At 43.0% G+C, this 17,921-nt stretch overlaps 1 protein-coding gene across 1 annotated transcript in view; it reads right to left on the bottom strand.

Annotated features, from left to right (window-relative positions):
- Nucleotides 1-17,921, bottom strand: part of LOC144685862 (electrogenic sodium bicarbonate cotransporter 1-like) — a 105,180-nt gene that overhangs the window by 17,668 nt on the left and 69,591 nt on the right. Inside the window, exons 16-18 of the mRNA XM_078550819.1 lie at nt 14,649-14,827; nt 12,147-12,219; nt 11,969-12,037 (exon numbers count right to left, since the gene is read on the bottom strand). Of these exons, the coding sequence (XP_078406945.1) occupies nt 11,969-12,037; nt 12,147-12,219; nt 14,649-14,827 (321 nt within the window). The remainder of the gene's footprint in view (nt 1-11,968; nt 12,038-12,146; nt 12,220-14,648; nt 14,828-17,921) is intronic.

The following is a 17,921-nucleotide window of genomic DNA, read 5'->3' as shown; positions in this document are numbered from 1 at the left end:
CGCTTTGCAGGGCAAGTTGTGGAGAGCACGGCAGACAACTATAATTTTACAGGCCTTGACTATTTGTTGAAGCAACAAAATTTGCATTTCAGGATGCTGAAGATGAGTTCAACACCATTCTTTGCAGTTGCGGGACATACCCTTGATTCCCTAAAATGTTTAAGTGTACATTTGGGACTCCAGCTGTATACAATAAAATTGAGGATTCCTTAAAGCTGTCAATTGCTTTTCACAGGAAATGTGTTAAAACCTCCGGCTCCTGCAGTGTGAGAATTACCTGCTAGGTACAATTTGAGATTGAAGTGCAAAGCATGACAGAAATTTGAACTGCATTTGTCCAGAAGGAGCTTGCAGCAAAGAAGTTCAAAAGAGCTGTAACATTTATAATCACTGACAAAGCTGTCCCTGTGCTGAAAAGAAACCTTGGCCCCCTCTAAACAAGTGCCAGCGTACGGGTGAGTCTGAATGAAGCATCTAAAGATGTATTTTCCTTTTCCAGAACCAGCAAATGGAGAGTTACATCATAGGAATATCATTGTTGGACACTTAGGAGCTATCCAGGACTATAACTATACAAACCATCCAAATTTAATTAGCTATTAGAAAACTTCAACAAATTCATTGAGTTCCTTTGCCCAACAAGACCAAAACATACAGAAACAGTTATTAAAAGATATAGTAATAACAGCAAATGGTAAGGACCCGATGGAAAGAAAGAGGCCTCCCTAGCAAATCTATTCTCTCCTCAGCTTATCAGGTGTCCCACACTCCTAGATCCTATTATATGGGCTCTCAATGAAATAAAATAAATAAAATATCAACACTGTGGGACTATTGCATCCAAAGTACTCTATGTGAGTCACATGCTTAATGTCACATTCAACTCCCTCCATATTACGGTCAAATAAAAGTATAATGAAATCACAAAACTTCAAATGGAGGAAAGAGAAAATAAATGAAGTGTACAGGAAGCCCTACCCATAAGATTGCATCATAGAAATATTCTATTTGAAATAAAAGTTACACCCTATTTTTTTCAGACATTGAAGTTACTTAGTGCAAAACATATAACCACTCTGATAAATGGAAAAAAATGGTATTGTGTGTGAAGAGAGGGTGAATCAATACAGTTCATCCCTGCAGAATGAACTGCAATCCTCGGTTTAGTTTAATTTTACAGTTCTTCATTCTAGTGATTATCATTTAGAGGGCTATATCGTGAATCTCTGGGCACTAATTTCTGAAGGCAGGTTTGAAGCAGACCTCTGCTTGCTCTAGAGAGATTGAGTTTGCTAAGTCTCTGCTAAATTATGCTCAGATGCACACACTCATGGCAGCATTTAATGGAGGTGACGGGGGTCTCACCCGCTAAAGGGGAGAGCCAGCAAAAGCCCTGCGTTGCCTCTTTTAGGGAAGGCCTACCGAGTTAAGTTCCACTCAGGCACTTAAACGGGCAGAGGTGGGCCTTCCCTGGGATCAAGGGCCATAGGGGCAGAAGTCCTGCTCGCTGAGAGCTACCAGCCATTCTATTGAATGGTAGCGCCACTGGGAGATGGTGGCTGCTGCTGGTATGACAGCCACACGAGGCCCAGGATTGTTGCTGGATCCCAGGCCACAAGTGAGTGATGGTGGGAGGGGGGTTGTGGTGGAGAGGGGCACGGCAGCAAGGGCAAAGGATGTGGCTCTCAGCAGGCCCCCTTTTCCCAGTGCTGGGTACCTCGATCAGGCACCAAGTGCCTTTGAACGAGGGGCCCCCACCCGGGAGTCCGTATGCAACCCTACTTGGGGTTGTTTGTCGTGCTCCCTACATGGCGAGTCCCCCGCTCACTGGTGGGTTAATACCAGCTGTGGTAATTGCCCACTTAAGGACCTCAGTTGGCGGCAGGGTGGGAAGACTGCCAACTGGTCTTCATGCCAAGGACTTAATCAGGGTGGAGGCAGGAAGGTGGCGGGGTCCTCACCCGCCACCTTCCCGCCCGATTAAATGATCACACTGCCAAACTCGCCACGGGGAGGGGATTAAATTTCACCCCCACTTTCTGGAATTTTGTAAACAAAGATGATTTTAAAAACTGAAAAGGAACAATAAGCTGAGAAGAAGCAAGATCTCTAACTTGGGGGCATCTATAAGTGATTGTGAAGTGCTTATTCACAGGAAATGTCCCATTTAAAAAAAGCTTCAATCCAACATTTAGTTTATAATGCAGTTGTTAAAATTAGGAATCATGGGATCATAGGAAGTTTATGGCACAGAGAGAGGCCACTTGGCCCAACATGTCTGAGTCCAGTTTTGGGATAGACTGTTACTAGTCTACCATTTCTAGAAATAAGTGGAGGTCTTCAGCCTAGTTAGTTTCTGATTTGAACTGTAAGATCAGGAATTACATATCTATACTAAATTGACAACCTAATGAGACCGAACATGAAGAAATGTGTACAATATAAACTCTTTACACTGATGTTTTAAGTAGATTTGAGATTTTGGTAATGCTGCTCCAGTGCAAACACGAAAATTGGGAGTATTGACAATTATCACTTTCCTGCCTCAATTAACAAGAATCACCCAAAGGAAGATTAAACATTGGCTGTTCTTGTGGGTGTACATCAGGAAATATCATGTTTGTCAGAAGCCCTGCGCAAGTAACTCAGAATAGAACAGTGAACAAATATTATTTCCTCCATAGTTCCTTCCGTTTGAGAAGCAATAGACTGGATTTTCCTCGCAATGGTGGGTTAGCAGCAGACCAGGAATAACACTGCTTACATACATAACCACGCCTGGAATCCACTGCTACCTAACTGCAATTTACTCCTGGGGCTGGATTTTCCCCTTGGAGGCAGGATCGGGAGGCAGGTTCAATTCCGTGTTGAGAACCTGTCTCCGTCGCCAACCTGCCAGAAAATGGAATTTCCTGAGGGTCAGGTCCTTAATTGGCCTGGAGACGGGTCTACCATCCAATTCGGCAGACCTGAGGTGGGAACGGAGGGGGTGGGAAATTCCAGAGTCGTTCCAATGAAAGACACGCCTCAGCCACCATCTGTGCTGAAAAATTCAAAAACATTTGAAATTGGCTGTATAAGACATCAAGGTTGCTGTGAAGTGTTGGCTGCAGCTTGGAGTGTGAGTACTGACCTTCATATTCTCTCTTCTTGTTCTCCGATATATGAATGACCCCAGGGGTGCAGTGCCAAATTTTGAGGTGCAGGAGCTCTAAGAAAATGTGTTGGCCACATCATTTCTAAATCTACTATTCCATTGTTTTCCTATGTGTCATTCATTTGAGTCCCCAAAAATCAGAAAAACTACATTTTTAAGTGAAAAATATTAGTGCTGGTTGGCTGCTGGCATTTTAATTTGAACCGTGTGGTATTTTGAATCATTACTCTTTAGCTTAATTAGAATTTCATTACGCAACATTTTAATTATTTAATTCAAACCTATTAAAAACATGAATTACAGAAAACTTTACATACCAAAATGACACTTCACAATAATTTCCACAGCGGGTCCGGTTCCACGTTTCTGCTAAAAGAAGAGGCTGATCTTGTCCTTGAATCCTCTGCCGATCAGTGACATCGCAGCCAGGTTGTGACATGTGATGTTGGGTCCCAATGCGTTGGTTGGGGGCGGGAAGTGTGGTGAGGGTGGTCCAAGCAGTCTGACAAACATAAGTGCTGGTACCCGGCTTATGAGAATTCTTGAGCACTTTGGTGTTATAAATAAGTTCATTTGACTGAACCCTCGCTCACATTCTGCAGTGCTGCTTGGAATTACTTGTGCGCAATTTAGTAATGGTTGTAAATCCTGGGGAATGCATTGTCCAGCTTCCTCCAAATAATCTCTGAATGCAGTGTTTACAGAAGTAGATGACAATTTGACCCACTCTCAGAGAGAAGATATTGCCAATTCTCCATAACCTGGTGGCATTTCAGCTGGCCAATAGTCTTGGTTACGAAGGCACAATTGGTCGATCAGAGATGCATAACAGGATTGGGCTTCAGAGGCTGAATGAGAGTCTTTCAATGACATGGTTGTGAACATTAGATTTTCTAAATTATTAACAAGACTGGTAAGAAACTGCTGATGATTAATGCTGCTAATCTTCCTGTTGCTCCCTAATGACCCGTTCCAAACTTTCCCTGTGCGACTGCATCTTTGGCCTCAAGAGTTTTTGTGCCAGATTGCCCTTTCAGTCCACGCAAAAAGCATTTGCTGCAAAGGATCTGTTTGTCTGCATACACAGTCGTTGTAGTGTGTTTCTGCAAATACTCTGAGAGCGTGTCATCTTCATGTAAGGTGTCATACATCAGAGCTACGTCTAAGAGAAACTGTTTTGAGGAAATTCTCTTTAACAGATCCTCATGGATTTTCCTGTCAGAGGCAGACCTTGTTTCACCTTTCATTGCCAGTTCAAAATGAGCACATAATGCTTCATAGTTGCACCACACAGCCGACACTGTTCAAAATGAACTTCCTACCCCTCTAGTGCTTAAAATGCGGCCTATTTTGGAAATTTGTTTCTCTAATTCAGCAGCGCATTCTGCCAGTCGCCTCTGATCGAGAGGTGATCTGTTATATCTGTTATAGGCAGAGTATAATTTGTCCATAAAGGAATGGAATTGTTCACGCCACTAACTTCTATCACCGAATCGCCCACTGCAAGTTCTAATTTATGGTTCAGGTAATGCAAAATAATATCTGGGTATTGCTCCATAAGTCTGTGAGCTACACCTGAATTGGTGCCCAGCATAATACTTGTTCCATCACTAACAAACGTTACAAGATGCTGCTTCAGACAGGAGTCATCAAAGCCATGTTTCTCGAGGCATTCAAGAAGGTATCAGCTTTTTGATCTGGAAATGCAATCAAATCTAAAAACACGGGGAAGAATATTCCCCCCATTTGGGGGAGGTGGGGAGGTAGTGCAGGAGCGGGCGCGGGCAGGTGTGCCTCCGATCGGCGTCCCCAATTGGAGGCACGCCGCCATTTTAAGTGGGTGGGCCAATTAAGGCCCACCCAGCGTGATGCCCGCCAGGAAGCGCTATGCGTTCCCTGTGCGGGCCGGGGGTAATTCCCTCAGCTAAGTGCTGCCTCAGGGAGATTGGCTCCCCATTTAAAAATGGTAAAGGTACAAAAACAACATTTCCCTGACATGTCCCCTCATGTGACACTGTCACATGAGTTGGGACATGTCCATCATTTTAACTCTAACCTTTATTAAATTTTTTTAAACCCTCACGAAACCTCATCCTGCCCATGGATGAGGTTTCATGCTTTTTCAGAAGCCCGCCAGGGCTCCCAGCCTGCTCGCCAACATTAAGGTTGGACGGGCAGGTCCATTAATTATGTCAATTACTTTTTAAATGGCCTCAATAGGCCGTTGACAGCTGAGCCCCCGTCGACCTGGAAATGGAAATGACGTGGGGTGACATCGGGAGTTCCGCCCGACGTCATCCTGCATCAGTTTACACGTCGGCGAGCAGGCCCTGCCCCCCCGTCGCTCGCCGACCTAAGGATCCTGGCCATGAAGTGTGAATTATCCTTCTTATCACTTTCACATCTCAGATAAACTACAAGAGCAGTTTTGTTACTTAGACTTGTACATTCATTAATAAGAATCAAATCTTTACCCTTGATTATTTGATATGCTGGCAAATGTTCTTCATCTCGGTAGCTATGTGGTCAATAATTTCTGCAGTACTGTAGCAGGAACACAACCCAATTCCCGTATCAACACCATTTTCATTTTGAAGTTCCAGCAAACCAAAGTGGTCAGAGTAAGGCCTGTTTTGAGCCAAGTAGTGTGCAGAATGGGAAACTGCACAAGTTGCTTTTAGATGAGATGCATTCAGGTTGTCACAAATTTTTCCAGGAGTGTCCTTGTTTGCTTTTTCAATGACACATTACGCAGTGATGTGAGCTTTCAACAGTTTGTGTTGTACAATTTTTTTCTGAGAGGTTTTAAATGTGCACTCCAGTTGGATCCATTGTATGACACTTGGTCCAAATGCCATTCATTCAAAAGTATCATTCCCTTGGACGTGAAAAGTGATAAGCTACCAACATTTGCACACACTTTACACCCAGGTTTTTCACCCTTATAGTCTAACCAAGGATCTGTCTCTTTTTCCCTCTTCCACATTTCCTCTGCTGTCACATCTGCACAGGGATACAGACCTGCCATTGTATCAAGCTCAGATTTACACTGTGTCCTCAATGTTGAATCTCAGGCAGCTGCAGCACTGAAGCTGTCCTCTCCATCATCACTCAGGTTGACTGTACATGAATGTTCTTTACTTTCTTCACTTTCTCGACGAAAGAAGGAGGTTATGCTTTTTTGTTTTGCAGCCATTGTGTTGTTATCAGGCAGTTTTGAAGCTTTGCTTGCTTCTTTCCCCTGATTACACAAGCAGCAGGTTCTTGGACTTGGGGCAGGATCTTCCGGTCGGCCCATGGATGAGGTTTCATGCTTTTTCTTAAGCCCACCAGGGCTCCCGGCCTGCCCGCCAACCCTAAGGTTGGATGGGCAGGTCCATTAACTATGTTAAGTACTTTTTAAATGGCCTCATAGGCCGTTGACAGGACGGCTGCTCCCCCGCCGACCTGAAAATTGAAATGACACCGGGTAACGTCGGGACTTCCGCATCGGCCGCTCGCCGACCGGAAGATTCTGCCCCTTGTGTTTACTCTTAGTCAGGTCTCACTTAGATAACTGGCCAAATATTTGGCAGTGTGACATAAAGGTTGTGGAGCCTGTTGCAGCAGCAGGTGAGCTGCGGTATGCACGAGGAAACTGAGAGAGATGGAGTTTTGCTCGGTGAGGGTATTATTGAATATGGAGCAAAGATGAAATTGAAATGCAGATCGAATGTGTGGCAGAACAGGATTGCAAGTGTGAATGGCTTACCCCTGCTGCTATGCTCATTGAAGATCACAGAATTGTCCCCATTCAACTGGGAATTATTTCACTATTTTAAAAAAATCAACCATAGCCAACAGTTACGATTGTGGCTGGGTGTTATGTCCCTGTGGTCAGCTGTGTGAAACATGAATTCGTTACTGAGAATTGGAGACTGGTTGATTATGATACACCTCAAGCAACAGTCTTCACAGATCCTAAGCAGCTAAATTGCCACTTGAATTAAGCACTATGGTTGACTAAAGCTTGTAATCCAACCGTGGAGTTCTTGGTCCTTTTGTTTAAGACCCCCAAGAAAATGCAGGAGAATACAATTTACCTACCGATTATTCCAGTTTATGCTGCATAATGAATTTAGGTTAAACTGAATGAAGTAAACTTCAGAAGCTGTTGCTTGGAGACGCTTTAGAAGTTCCAGCCTCTTCAGCAAATAAATGAAAACTAACCTCCCTATCTTTCCTCCTTCAGCTGTATATTTTTCTCTCTACTTACTTGGGGCTTTATTTGTCTGAGTTTTGACTGATGCCTTTCTCCCTTCAGGCTGGCAGTGAATACTGAGTAGGCCAGTGGATCGTAGGCCATTTTATTTTATAAGCTGTTAACCTGCCGTCGAGGAAAAAAGACAAAATACGTAGACATTAAACAGGTGACGACTTTTGCTGCTGGAAACAGAAAGTAGTTTTGATGCGTTGTTCAACTCTAAGATTTCAATCTCACCTTCTGCAATTCCCTTCCTCTGGGTCTCCACATACACTCAAGCTTCACCTTCCAAGCACACTTTCAGAGCTTTGGCCATGTCAAGCAGAACACCACTGTTCCAAAGGCCATCAGTAAGGAGTCACCAACCTTTGGCTCCTCCTTGGATCTTCATGGCTTCTTTCAAGCCCGATTTGCTTCAAGCCTGCTCCCCACGGCTCTTTCTTTAAAATTTGGAGCATTTTCTCTACTCCTGTTGTTTATCTTGACTCAATGGGATCTATCTCTGATCCCTATCTTTGTCCCTTACCTGGGGTTTTACTTCTGGGACCGCTCCCTGTCCCCCTCCCTGTGTTCTGCTCCATGGGATGCCTCTCTAAAGGTGCTCCTGTTTAGGTCACCTGACCTGTAGTTTCACGCTGTTTCACTTCTTTACTTCCTTTTCGTCCTTCAGGCTGGGGAACAGCCCTGAGCACTTACGCATAAGAAAAAACACTAACTGCACATGTGCAGCCAGTACCCGGCTGGCGCATGTGTGAAACTCCCAGGAGTTGCCAGGAAATGTAGTTCCTGGCCTCCAAACTCCTGATCTCCGACTTCTAGTTAAGGTAAGTTCCTCGGGGTTCGTTACAGAAGTAAACATCCAGCAGCGAATATTAAAACCTTTAAGTAGGTAGTACTGGAGTGCCACTCCAGTGCACTCCGGCAGCACTACACCCCTGAATGCCTCTAAGAAAGGTGGCCCAGCATAATGGAACATTTATGAAATAGTCAAACCATTGCAGATTTCTTGGAACCTTTACTAAACTGCCTCAGAGCCTCCTCACAAGTATACTGATGACTCAACCTGTCTCTGTTCCTCCTGCATGTGTCTGCACTCCATCATGTGCAACCACAGCAGGTCCCAGCAGAGTACTTGAATTGAACACAGCAGCCCACTTTTCTCTCCACATACCTCCCTGAAGTGAAGCAATTCCCCAGTAACCCCATTTGACCACCCTTTAGATACAAGGGCACTGACTCTGCAATATCCTGGGCACTCCTAACTTCACACCATCACAATAGAAGTGAACACCTCAAGAAGGTCTGTCTCCCAAAAACCTTGCCACACAGCAGGAACTCATTCCATGATGGCCCGCACACGGTAACAGTGAGGCAACCGCACAACACCCAGGAAATGGCCCAGGTCCTGCAGCAGGAGCAAGTTGATGATAGCGAGACCATCATCCCAGGTGCAAACGACCGTTGAAGAAGCCCATGTGCTCATAGTACGGTGATGGGGGTGAGGTAGGGGTGGGGTTGTTACCCTGTTTGGCAGGGCCTGGCTATTAGTGGAGCGAGGTGTGAACTCCTCAATGACAAGGCCACCGACATCTGTGACCATTTCCCTGGAGAGTCAGTCTCCTTTGGCACTGGCTTTCTGACATGTTCAGGTAGCTTCGCCTGATCCGGTATATCCTGAGTGCCCTCCTTCTCCTCCATGGTTCTAGCTCTGCAGCTGTGGGCTCCTGGTGCCCGGGGACTTCCTCACTGTGTATGCTGCAACTGAGATGCATAGATGGCCTCTATGTGTGATGAAGCAAGTCCCATTTTCAGGTGCATCCTTCCTGTTGTCCAGCTGATGTCCAAGTTGCCTGGTTCAATGCCCCGATGCTGAAGCAATGCCAGTTGCGTTCCCAGCCTCTGAGGTGGCAGCGACCACACCCCTGCCTCTCCACCCTCCCTTGATGAGCCCCTGCAAATTTTTAGTGTATGCAGTGAGACCTTTCAGCCAGTTCAAACAACTCCAATAAAGCCTGCTGTCTCAACTAGGTTACTGTTCACGACTCCACTCACTGGGTTTGATTGCTGAGTGACCTGATTCATAGTCGCCTTCCGGAAAATAGTGTGGCACCCGAAGTCGAGCCTTTTACTGGGCCCTCGATGAGCTTGATTGGTGGTTTCCTAGGTGTGGGTCTGGTTTGCTGCCCGCGCCCTTTCCAGCGCTGCACAAAATGGAGGAGGGCGGAAATGAAGGCAGGAATTCAGCTGCACTGCTCAGAGGCCTTTTTGTTGCCATTCCACTTCCATTCCGTCCCAATTTAGAATGGGAAAATTTCAGCCCTTGAGTTTGAATTGTACATTCAGGATTGGTTTGATATAATAGTATGATTCATGATAATGTTACCACAGCTGGGAGGAAACTTCAGCATCAGTACATCCTTAAAAAGGCTTCAGCCAGTTAAAAAGGATCACCCATTTCCCAACAACTGACACTTGTAAGATTCTGGCCGGGAGTCACAGATTATCAGAATGGGGGTTGAGCTCATTTTAAAATAGTTTATTAAGTCGTTTATTCAGAACCAACAGTTTAAATATGATACATAACCTAAATAGAGAGGACAAGCAAAAGACCCACGATAGGCAAGAAAGACAGGATCACTGACTCCAACGTCAAATCCATCCCTTTAAGTGCTGGGAAAGTAGTCACCTGGGCCAGTTTTGTGATGAATCATGATCGATCTATACAGAAGGTATTTTCCTGTACTACAGGCTCTTGTTTAGCCAGCTCCCTCTATTTGTCAGTGTGTCAGTAACTGGTATTCTATTTTGGTAGTCCAAAATGCACTATAATCTCTGAATTCAGATATCCCAAGTCACTAAATTATACACCCTGAGAGCCAGCTTGATGTTTATATTGCGAGGGCCCCGAGAAGGTGTACACCAAGAGGAAACTCAGGAAAGGAAAAAAACCCCACAAATCTTGTTTGGAATAAACTCCTGAGCATTTCTGCCTTCTCGCTGTAGTATTAACTCCTACATATTATACCACTTCCAATATCTGCTTTTCCTACTATCCCCTTTACCCTCTTCTTTAGCTCTAGATACACAGATCACACCACTGTTTCCTTTACCCTTGGTGGAAAAGTAGCTAAACACAAATCTCACTGAATGGTAGCTCCTTTTTCCTTACCGCATTCCTTTCCTTGGTTAGTTTTATTTATTCACGGGAAGTGGACGTCACTAGCAAGGCCAGCATTAGGTAATCCCTAATTACCCTCGAGAAGGTGATGAGGCCCACCTTCATGAATAAATTTCAGAGCTCAGTTAGTCTGGGATCGCATCTAGGCCAGACCGAGGGAGGATGGCAGCTTTCCTTCCCTAAAGGGCCTCAGTGGGTCCTTAGTGAGATTTTTACAACAATTCAGTGGTACACGGTCACCATTACTGGTAATAGCTTTTTAATTCCAGATTTATTTAATTGAATTTAAATTCCCCAGCAGCTGTGGTGGGACTTGAATTTATGGCCAGGATTTTACAGTCGGCGTGTGGGGGCGGGCCCGACATGCCGGCACGTAAAATGACATCCCGATGTCATCGCGCTGTCTCACGATGTTTCGTTCACCAGGCGCGCGCCGGAGTTGACTGCGCACCCGCTGATAATTGATGGGCCATTAATGAAGGAATTAATTTCAAGTTTACGCTGCCTGTCCAACCTTACGGTGGGCAGGCGAAAAGGCCAAGCAGCCGTTACATTTTTTGGGGAACATCATCCACGAGCGGGATGAGGTTTCCTAAAGCTTTTATGAATTAAATAAAAAGTTTTTCTGAAAAGTAAAAACATGCCCCATCTCATGTGACACAGTCACATGAGGGGACATGTTTCATTAAATTTTTATTACATTCATTTATTTTTTTCAAAGACGCTTCAATCTCCCTGAGGCAGCTCTGTGCCTCAGGGAGATTGAAGCGCTCTTTTGCGGGCATGCGCAGAAGAGCACTGGACCCGACTCTCCCTCTTCCCCCCACCCGCACAGGTAGCGCTACCGCTCTTGTATTATGCTGGACGGGCCTTAATTGGCCCACCCGCGTAAAAGGCAGCGCAGAGTCGATCGCTGGCAGCGGTTGTCTCCACGACTGCCCCCACCCAATCTGCCCGACGCAGGAAAAATTCAGACCTATGTGCCAGATCAGTAGTGCAGGCCTCTAGATTACTAATCCAGTAACATAACCATTCATTGGCCATGGCCAATTAATGCAGTTAAGGACCTCAACTGGCCCACAGGCGAGCAGGCCGGGTTGCCTGACATCTACCCTGCCAACTGGTAAAATTGCAGAGGGAGCAGGTAGTTGATGGGCATGGTGCCACTGCCATAGTACCCAATTTTACAATCACCCCCACCTGCCATCCCACCCCTAAGGTGGGGGGAGGGGGCGGCCATAAAATTCCAGCCAAGATTACAGCAAAACCCTGCTACAAGCTTTAGTGCATTTTCGTTTTCATTACAAAAGATCAACATAATGAAAGGTTTAATTACTTATTTTACTTAAAATAAAAATTAATGTGCTTAGAAACCAAAGGCAGTGCTTACCTGAACGCTGCTGAGAGCGGATACACCCATATACAGAAAGATTCCAAATAGCACTGGCAAAGGGATGTACTAAGGAGCAATACAAATTAATTTGTTAATTATTTTTAAAACACTCACCATCACTAAAATTCATAATTACCATAATTTATACATTTAAGTGGTGTGGAATTATCATCACCTTAAGAATTGGTGCCAGACACAATGTTAAACCAATGAGGATGAAAACAAGCAGCCCAGTCACTCGCTGTTCCCTACAAAACACACAAAGCAACAAGGAATAAAATAATACATTTAACTTTTCCAATTAAATAGGATTTTTTTTTTTAATCCTGGAATTTTAGTGTAGATGTATATGGTTGAAGAATTGCATTGTCCTTATAACACAGTGTTAATAATGCTCTATAAAACAAATTGGACTAGAAGTTGGATTACGCAGTACCAGTTCTTGACACCAAAGGATTCCATTGGTATGCAGGATTTTTGTGTTCGTCCACACTGGATATGCACTGTAAATAATATTGGTGAGGGTGCCCTATACCTGTCCAGGGCAAATCGGGGGCCTCATGCCTATTTAAGACTCCTTTTCTTAATGGTTGCCAAGCAACCATGGCATGCACCATGCCTACTTTAGTCAGTATTTTCAGATGAAAAGCAGCCAAACGAATGGGCTTTAAAAGAGATCAATGGAGCTTCCAGCAACAAGGCAAGTAAAACAAAACAATACTAATTTGAATTTGAAGTCCGAAGGAGCAGAAATGCTCTTCCTATCTCCATGTTAAAATTGTGAGCTGCTGCTGGCCTGCATTTGTCCCCCTCCCAATTATCCACCCAAATCCACCTTGGGCCTATAGCTTGCATTCTCTTAAGCCTTGCTCCCCACTGCCACTAGCAAGTTGCCTCTAGGGCCATGACTGGCTCCACAATTTTAACGTGGAGGTAGGAGGAGCATTTCTGTTGACAGCTCGCTGACACAATCAAAGAGACCAATGACCCAATTTGTCATGATCCAATTTCTAGGCCATTGTATCGTACGTTGATAAATTCCCTTAACACATTATTACAGAACTGGAAACTACTCAAAATAGGATTCATGAACTCTTTATTAATGAAGCCACAATATACAAAATATGAACTGTCAAAGTCATGTTATGTCAGAGCCTTCAACTTTCATCCAGTATTCGCTGTGTTAATTGTTTCTTTTTTTCTGTTGTCTCCTTGAAGGTTCCTTGCAGGAACCTATGCTGGATGCAGTTTTGCCTGCAAAGTCAGCCATCTTGAATCTTACTCAACTGAATTTTCTTTTCAGCAGACTGTTTAATCCAAATCCTGGGGTGCTGCAACCAAATGTAATGCCCTACTGCTACACTGGCTAAAATAGATACATAGGAACAAGAGTAGGCCATCAGCCTGCCTTCCCATTCAATAAGATCATGGCTGATCTGAACTTCAACTCCACTTCCCTTGATATCTTTACCTAAAATCTATCCATTATTGAAAACGCCAATGGTCCCAGCATCCACAGCCTTTTGGAGGAGAGTTCGAAATCTCTACTATCCTTTGTGTGAAGACAGGAGGAACTCCTCTGCTATACCTCAGGTATGTATTTTTTTTAAAACTTATCTTGTTTCTGATTTTACTCCTGAATGGTCTAGTTCTAATTTCAAGTTTCTCCTTCTGAAGTAAATATTTTCTCTGGATTTACCCTATCAAATCATTTTAACATTTTAAACACTTTGATCTCTGTAATCTCTATAAACTAAGTTTATGTAACCTACCCTTCCTGAGGCATGGTGCCCAAAACTGAATGCAGTGCTCCAGATGATGTCTAACCAAGGCTCCGTACAACTGAAGTATAACTTCTTCCCCCTTGTATACCAGACCGCCTTGAGGTAAAGCCCAATATTCCATTCCTTTTTTTTAATTGCTTTTTGTGCCTGTCTAGTGGTTTTTAATGATTTTTCTATTTGAACTCCCAAATCTCTGCTCATCCATAAACTTTAGTTTCTCACCATTGAAATCCATTTGCCATAGCTTTGCATACTTGCTTGATCTATCTGTGCTCCTTTGCAGCTTCCCACCTTCACTACTTACTATCACTCCTAACTTAGTGTCATCTGAAAACATGATATATACAACTTTCCAAGCTTCATCCACATCATAAATAAATATGGTGAAAAGTTGAAGCCCAGAACAGATCTCTGAGGAACATCACTTGTCAGATCCTTCCAGAGTACCTAACCTTTCTCCCCACTTACTGTCTCCTGCCTCCCAATCAACTTCTAACTCAAGTCAATAGACTACTACCAATTTCATATGCACTCATTTTTGTTAATAATCTCGTGTGTGAAGTGTTACTGAATGTCTTCTGGAAGTCCGTATAAATAATACCCATTGACACTCTCTCAGCTGCTTATGGAAACTACTGTCTAGCCATGAAATGAGAGCATGTACTGAAAAAAAAATCCTTGATGCAACCGTTGTAGCTGACCTGAGAATTCCAGGTATAACTGCTACAGTTCATGGATATGCTGGGTGTGGATGTGGTTTGGTTGTTTACACTAAGAACACAGTTATGCTCAAACAAAGCATATGCACCCGTTTTAAGACAACTCTAATTATATATGCATGGGTTCCATCATCATCAATCTATACAAAATCCTCAGAATATTGCTCAACATACCTCACTCCCATAAATGTGGGCTCTACCCCTGGGGCAGATGTTGCCGTCTCCATTTTCAAGCTGTCTATGTGTGCAAGGGATATTACAGTTGCAGACACGTACCAGGGCAGACCCATGAATGAAGTAAGGATCATAAGGATAGCTATCCAGAACAGGTCTAGGTGAAAGCCAGCACCTTTCTGTGGGGTAATTGTCACAGTTTGAATTGGGAAAAGAAAAGACATACTAAATAGAAATTACATCTGTCCAAAATATTTTACCAGAGTGCTTAGCCTCATTGCTATTTCTCTAAAAACTTCGGTAAAGGTCTTCTTGCATTGTTAGAACAGTACAATGGAATTCCTTTCAGATCTCATAAAATAACATTATTTACCTCACAACAATCTTCTGAATTTTCAGATCTATTATTTTGCGTGAAGTTCTATTCAATTTACCTACTATTCCATCAAAAGCATTTGTGTTCTACTTTTTCAATATATTAATTCAAGTTTATGTAGAATTGTGATCCATATAACAGGTTCATATTTTGCTTGTTGAACATGGGATTGAAACTATATGATCCTTTTCAAATAGACCAATATTTCAAATATTAATCTGATAAACTAAATTATAGCCAGTAAGTGATATTTTTGCATTGCAGCAATTATTTTGCTTGGTAGGGTATATTGGTACACAGATTATTAAAGCAGATTAATTAATTAAAATGGTTTATAGTGAAATTGAATTAGTGGTAAATTAGTTTTAAATACTTGCACAATAAATATTGTTGTTTATAGCAGGGAAAATAATATGGAAACTTAAAACACTTTTGTATTTATTTTTTTCTGCCTTCGTTGTCTTGTAATTTTCTCCATTGTTCTTCACTTGAAAGTCATTGTCACTTTGCTCATGTAAGAGTTCAACTCTCCAGTACCCCTTCCAGGTGATGAATCTTCATGTTTGTACCTAGTTAGTTGGTATTAGTAAGCTATTCCATCATGAGAGATATGATCCCAAACCCAATTCTGTGCATAGGAGATGAGAAAAATAAGACTTCAGGATGGTAATCTTTAGATTGCCTCCTCTCTCAAATACTAAATAGGTTGAAGGAAGGGTGATGAGAAAGGAAAGTATGTAGCTGCAGGGCTAGTGCAGAAGAGTTGTGTTTCCATTCCTGGAGCACTAGAGTAACTACTATAAGGCTGTAACAGTAAAAAAATTGCACTTATATAGTGCCTTTAAGAAGAAAAATATTCCAGGGCATAGGGACATAATAAGACAAAAATAGATGCCGAGACAGAGAATGAGATAATAGGAGTGGTGACCAACGCTTGACCAAAGAGATGGGGTTTAAAGAGGCCCTTGAAGGTGGAGAGGGAACTGGTGGGGTGGGGGGGTGGGGTTGGCGGGGTGGAATTAAAGGAGTTTTGAAATAGAGTTCAAGGGGATGGGGCCTAGGAAGCTGGAGGCATAGATGAATGAAGGGAAAGAGGATGCAAAAAAGGCCATAGTTAAAAGAAACAGAGGGGAATTCTCGGCCTGGAGCAGTTTAAAGTGATAGCAAGAGGAAGAGCTGCGAATGGATTTAAAGAGGAATTAAATTTTAAATTTGATGTGTAAGGGAACTGGGAGCCAGGATAGGTCAGCAAAATCATCAGATGATGAGTGAGTGGGACTTGGTGCTGGATAGCACATGGGCAACACAGCTTTGCTTGAGCTGAAGTTTACAGGGGATGAGAATGAAAAGCCAGTTAAGAGTGTGTTGGAATAATCAAGTCTGGAGGTGACAAAGGCACAGATGAGGGTTTCAGTGCCAGATAGGTTGAGGCAGGGGTGGAGGTGGGCAGCATTACATTGTCAGAAGGAAATAGCCTTTGTGATGGAGTGGAAATAGGATCAAAAGTTCAGCTTGGGGTCATATAGGATGGTGAGATTACCAACAGCCTGATTCATCTTGAGGCTGTGGTCAGAGAGGATGGTGGAATCAGTGATAATGGGCTGCAGCCAAAAACAATGGCTTGAGTCGTCTCAATGTTTATCTTTGAGGAAATTATGGCTCATCTAAGACTGGAGGTTTTACAACAGTTTGACAACACAGAGGCTGTGGAAGCCATGAGAGATGTAGTAGAGAAGTGGAGCAAGGTATCATTAGTGTGTAACTGGAAGCTGACTGCATGTCAGCCGTCTGCAGATTTCTCCCTCTATCCCATCTCCGCTGTTTGGCTGCCTGCATTACAAACTGAGAACTGGACCATTTCCATTCTCAATTCTTAACTCTTGCAGAGGAACATAGGCACTTCACAAAGGCATGGTCAGAGAAAAATGGATGCAGAGAAATTGGGTATTAGGTGTGACCAAAACCTTAGCTAATAAAACTAGGATTAACAATACTAAAGATGGTCTTGAGGAATACAGAAAGAGTAGTAGGCAGGTGAAAGGGAAACTTAAAAGAGCTAAACAGGATCTGAAAAAAGCCAACAAATAATCTAAAAGAAAATAGCAAGCATTTTTATAAACATATAAAAGGTAAAGGAACAGATAAAAATAGGATAGGAAAGCTCCAGGATGTACAAAGGAGTCTAATTATGGAGAATGAAAATAGCAGATATAGGTAAGGGCCATGAAATTTTCTTGGAGTTGCCCATGCTCCATCATTATAACTTCCAGTGAAGTTATGGCAGCAAAGTGTGAGCAGCTCTGAAGACATTGCCACTTGATATTTTGCATCTACTTTTACAAAATGATGGTGGAAGTTAGAACATTTGTATGCATTTCAAATATAATAAAAAGGTCATTGCATCGTGGAAGCTTTTTATGGATACAAGGACAAGCTAAGCCAACAATTACTATTTAACATTATTATTACTATTTAACATCATTTATAAGGCTAACATAGGCTAACATCTGCAAATGAGTTAACAGAGAATATTTATGCTGTGTTCACGGTTTTGTGCTAATATTAGTAAGGTGGCTTATTAAAGGCCAGACAATAATTGTTTTTTTTCCCAGTTTGTGACTTTTTTGATTACAAATATTGTGTAAAGTTGTTTGCTTAAAACTCAAAGCAAGGTCAAAAGGTAATGTCTTAATGTAATGCAACTGATGATTGCTGTTTGTTTAGAACATCATTGAATATGTAGAAATTTGGCAGTTTGTAATCACCCTTATGCTTGGTGGAACCGGGGACAGATGAGGGAGGTGCTGAAGCAACCGAGCAATCTCGGAGGAGATTGGCCAAACTTGCTGTGGGGACCTTCCTACTCTAGGGAGGGTTGCCGGGAGTGAAAATGAGCC

The sequence above is a fragment of the Cetorhinus maximus genome, chromosome 10 (genome assembly GCF_964194155.1).
Source record: "Cetorhinus maximus chromosome 10, sCetMax3.hap1.1, whole genome shotgun sequence".
NCBI classification, from domain to species: Eukaryota; Metazoa; Chordata; class Chondrichthyes; order Lamniformes; family Cetorhinidae; genus Cetorhinus; species Cetorhinus maximus.
The sequence above is the reverse complement of the archived record's forward strand: the minus strand, read 5'-3'. Positions and strand labels throughout refer to the sequence as shown.